Raw genomic sequence first — 4,723 nt, 5'->3', positions numbered from 1 at the left:
GGAAGACCGCTACCCCCTGTTGGAGCCACTCAGGATATGGCTAGTCTATTAATCAAGGCCTCATGAGCACCCATAGGATGCCAATCCCCCATGAAAACAGGTTTCTTATACTGTAAGACTTTCTTTTATGTACTTCTGGACCATAATCTCACATCACAGAAGTTAATGGATTTTGGTGGAGGTGTTAAAATCCCATGTATGTTTCAAAATGAGAAGTGATTTTCTTTAGCCTCATCAAGTCTACATAGGGCTACTTTATGGGCATGAAGACCAGTTCTTGTTAACTCTCCTGAAACAAATTAAAGAGGATGAGCCAAAGTGAAACAGAAAGGGATGAGATAAACACAAGGAATAGTTCCTGACCAAAAATAACAGATTGCCAAGGAAGATCAAGCATCATCCCTTTTGGGATTATCATGGTATGGAACAGACACCCCTCTTACAGTGCTGGTTCAGATAAAATTCTGCCCTGAACCAGATCTGATGAAGGGTCTCTGCCATGCCCTCTTAGTCTGCAATTCTATGAGATTATTGAACTTTCCATCCAAGTGAGGGCCTCTATGCACAAGAGCATGACAGGCATTCCAAGGCAAGCGGCGGAGCAAAGCCCATGTACAGCCTCAGCAGGATCACCTTTCAGGGGGGCAGTCCGAGGCCGACCCTTGGGGGTCTGCTTCCCTTTGCCTTTGCCCAGCAACAGCTCAGCATTGCGCTCCCCGTTGGGGCCCAGTTTCCCCATAAGGTGCTCTGGAATCCCCTTCAGGCCTGTCTTGGCCTGCAGCTGCTCCTCAGAGTCGCTCAAATCTGACAGGTCACTGTTGGTGCTGGAGTCCGAGTCCTGTCTGCAAGCCAAGCTTCGCTCATCCAGTGAGAACCTTTTCACAGCTTCAAAAGGAGCTTTGTTCTCCTGTGAAAAATCTGCCGGGGAGGACAGAAAGCCGCCTGAGTGCCTGCCAAAGACGTTACTAAAGGTTTTGAGAAGGGGATTGTCCTGTTGCCCAGGCCCCACAGTTGGCCTCTCCTCTGTGGGGCTGGAGGAGAGAGTAGGCATCTCAATAGGCTGGGTGAGGCTGCTGGTGGGTGAGCTGGAGCGACCATTCCCCATTGCAGAGAGGCTTGGGCCCCCAGTGGTAAGAGCTGAGCCCAAAACACCAGACACCAGCTTGGAGGAGTCAGTTGTAATGAAGAGGGTTTTCTTCTTTGCTAAAGATGCTGAATCTGCAGAGGAGTGAGACTCGGGCCAGCCTGGTGCTGCCTTGGAGGTGACAGTGGTAGCAGAGGCAGAGCTACCTGATGCCTGAGATGCAAAGCTGCTGAAAGGGCTATGTTCGACTTTCTCCACAAATGCCAGGAAAGGGTTAGAAGGTTCTTCTCGGGATAGTTTGGGGGGCTGTAAAAATAGATTTTCATGACTCTCTGGGGTACGGGTATTTAGGAGGCTCCGTGGGAAGGCTGGAGTGAGGGTGGGCATAGACTCTGCAGGCACTTTCCGGTCCACAGAGCTGCCAGCCTTAGAGCCTAGTTTAGTGTCTGCTCCAAGAGTGGATCTACCTTTACACAGGCCTGAGCTCAGGCTCTCAAGGCTTTGTTTGAATGAGTCCCTGCTGGAGGAATCATCAGCCAAACTCTCTGAAACGGTAGTGAAGTAGTTACTGGTAGGTAAAGTTTGGGACATGCATTGGAAAAACAAGTTTTTGGAGAGATCAGAGTCTTTCTGAGACTCTGGTGCAGAACTACAGCCAAAAGAGAAGCCAACAGGTTTATTCTCTGTGGCAAGGACCCCATTAGACTGGCTCCTCCCTCTTCTGAAAGTCAAAGGTTGCGATGAACTTGGGAGAGATGCTCCATGTCCAGAACAGGCCAGAATAGAATTTCTTGAATTCTGAAAAAAAGACAGTCTGAGTTAGTTATGCTGGCTTCTCATGACAACCTAATGACCTCTTTCTTTGACCTAGTTGTCACTAGATCAACATTTCTTATGGGTCAATCAACTCCTCTCAACAAGTACATGGATCTGCTCTTTTAAACTTTTTAAAAATTGGGGCCAGCAGGTGGTGTGCTGGTTGAGGGCACTAGACTCCCACATGGACAACTGTGGTTTGAGTCCTGGACCCTCTCTCTCTCTTACTCTGTCCCTTTCTAGTCAAATTAAACTAAATAAATATATAAAGTTAAAAAATAAAATAATTTTTCTTGGGGGAAGAGGTTTTTGCTATAGAGTGTGTGCTCTCACCAGAAAGACAGAGAGAGACAGAAAGCAAGAAATCACTCCCCAGGGGGATGGCCATGCCGCAATCCCTTCTCCTCCATCCTCGTCTTGGGATCTTGGGCACGCACGCACACACACATACACCCAGCGTGAGTTTAAGACCCTGGGTCTAGGACTTGAACCGCAGTTGATTACATGGGAGTTCAGCGATATACCCATTATGCCAACTGCTGGTCCCTAAAATAATTATTTTAAAACTTTTTTTTTTTTAATTTTGCTTTAGGATGCATGTGCTCACCAGACATACATACATAGGAGGATGAGGGGGACAGAAACTGAAAAATACCCAAGGGGAATGGTCATGCCACAATCACTTCTCCTTTTGGGTTTTTTTAATTTTGCTTTAGGATGCATGTGCTCACCAGACATACATACATAGGAGGATGAGGGGGACAGAAACTGAAAAATACCCAAGGGGAATGGTCATGCCACAATCACTTCTCCTTTTGGGTTTTTGGGCACACACGCACACACACTTAGCATGTTTTCCAAGCCACTGCATGCACAACTCAAACTGCTCAATTGGCCATGTGGGATCCAGCTGCCTTAACCCCTATGCCACTGTCTGGCCCTGGATCTGCTCTTATAAGAGAACTTCACCAGCACTGGGAAAGAAACCTGTCCACAGAGGGCACCTTTAGCAAGGTGGGCCAGAGACAGCAGGATGTCATTCATCCTGCCATTCCCTAGTTGTTACCCTCCTGGTTGTCACAGTGCAGGGAAGCTATGTAGGCATCCTTGTATTTATTTGGAAATAGAGAGAGTCCAGTAGAAAGTGGGAAAAGGTTCCTAAACAGACATCAGCTTTTACTTTGAAATATACCTAGCGACTCTGTAATAGTAATCTAATTAAATAATCTTAGAAGCTACTATTAAATATTTATTGACTTATATTATTGTAAATTGCCATCTTACAAAATGTGACATTACCCCTATGATTTCTTTGTATATTAAAGAAAATTATTCACTTTCATAATGTGAAATAGCACAATATGAACCCTTTTAAAATTTGGCCATCTATTTATAGGTTCAAGTCAACCTAAAAATTGGATATCTGTTTCAATTAATATTAGACTTAAAGATAATAAATTAAAGAAAATAAACTATCAACTGAGATATTTTGTTATTAGGATCAAATAAGGCTCCAAAGAGGAAAAATGGACATACTGACAATATCCAACAAATAAAAACATTCAGCATAACAGATTAGAGCACAAAGTAAGAAAACATTTTCCTTCTTTTACCTTAGAAATGTTAACTTCCACATGTGAATGACTATGTGTAAAAAGAAGGGTGAGGGCACTTTCATAAGTATTACGTAAATATAAACATATCTATCTATCTAGAGACACCATGGTAGGCATGAGTCCTTACTTAATTCTTGTTAATTTAATAAAAGCCAGATTCTAGCACTTGCCTTGCAAACCGAATTAGTAAAAAAAAATAATTTTCAAGTATTAGGTTGTCAGGAAATCATGATATATTCTTCTGCTTTTCTATGCAAAAATATGTTATAACTCTCCTGATGACCCAATAGTAAAGGACAAGATCCCTAAACGTTCACTTTAAAACACTGGAAATGAAAATACTTAATGAATACTGGGTTTCTTTTTGAGGTGATGAAAAATTTTGGAACTAGATAGTGATGATGGTTTAACAGCATTTTGAATGTACTAAATGCCACAAAATTGTACATTTAAAAATGGGTGAGCCGGGCAGTGGTGTTGTGGTTAAGGGCTGGATCCTACATGGTCAACCACAAGGTTGGTGCACTGGACTTAGTGGCTTGAAAAACACACTGGCACATGTGTGTGTATGCCCGAAATCCCAAGAGGAGGTAGAAATTAAGAAGAAACTGCAGTGTGGTCATCCTGGGTGATTTCTCACTTTCTCTCTCTGTCTCTAACAAATGCATGTGCCTACTTACAGTTTAAAAAAGTCATTAAAGAGGTCTGCAGATAGTGTGGTAGTTAAGGTGCTAAACTCCCACATGGTCGACTGTGGTTCAAGTCCTGGACCCATGGCTTGGTTTCTCGCTCTCCACCCCACCCTACCCCCATCCTCTCTGGTCAAATTAAAAAAAAAAAAAAAAAAAAAAAAAGGTGATAATAAATAAAATTAAATAATTCTTTAAAGCAAAATAATTAAAATGGGGCCAACAGTGGCAGGTGGCATGGTGGTTAAGGGCACTGGATTCAATCTTGGGCACGCACGCACACGCGCCTGGCGTGAGTTTTAAGCCACCAGGTCCAGGACACGAACTGCGGTCGACTACCTGGGAGTCCAGTGACATAGCCATTATGCTAACTGCTGGTTCCCAAAATTAAATAATTCTTTAAAGCAAAATAATTAAAATGGGGCCAACAGTGGCAGGTGGCATGGTGGTTAAGGGCACTGGATTCACACATAGCCAACTGCAGTTCGGGTCCTGGACCTGGCAGTTGCTTTCTCACT

The 4,723-nt window shown here is 43.6% G+C and overlaps 1 protein-coding gene across 1 annotated transcript in view; it reads right to left on the bottom strand.

The window, feature by feature from the left end:
* KDM3B (lysine demethylase 3B) overlaps positions 1-4,723 on the bottom strand; it is a 72,036-nt gene that overhangs the window by 48,860 nt on the left and 18,453 nt on the right. The window contains exon 4 of the mRNA XM_027768846.1: positions 634-1,882. Within this exon, the coding sequence (XP_027624647.1) occupies positions 634-1,882 (1,249 nt within the window). The remainder of the gene's footprint in view (positions 1-633; positions 1,883-4,723) is intronic.

The sequence above is a fragment of the Tupaia chinensis genome, unplaced genomic scaffold (genome assembly GCF_000334495.1).
Source record: "Tupaia chinensis unplaced genomic scaffold, TupChi_1.0 Scaffold147608_1, whole genome shotgun sequence".
Lineage (NCBI taxonomy): Eukaryota > Metazoa > Chordata > Mammalia > Scandentia > Tupaiidae > Tupaia > Tupaia belangeri.
The sequence above is the reverse complement of the archived record's forward strand: the minus strand, read 5'-3'. Positions and strand labels throughout refer to the sequence as shown.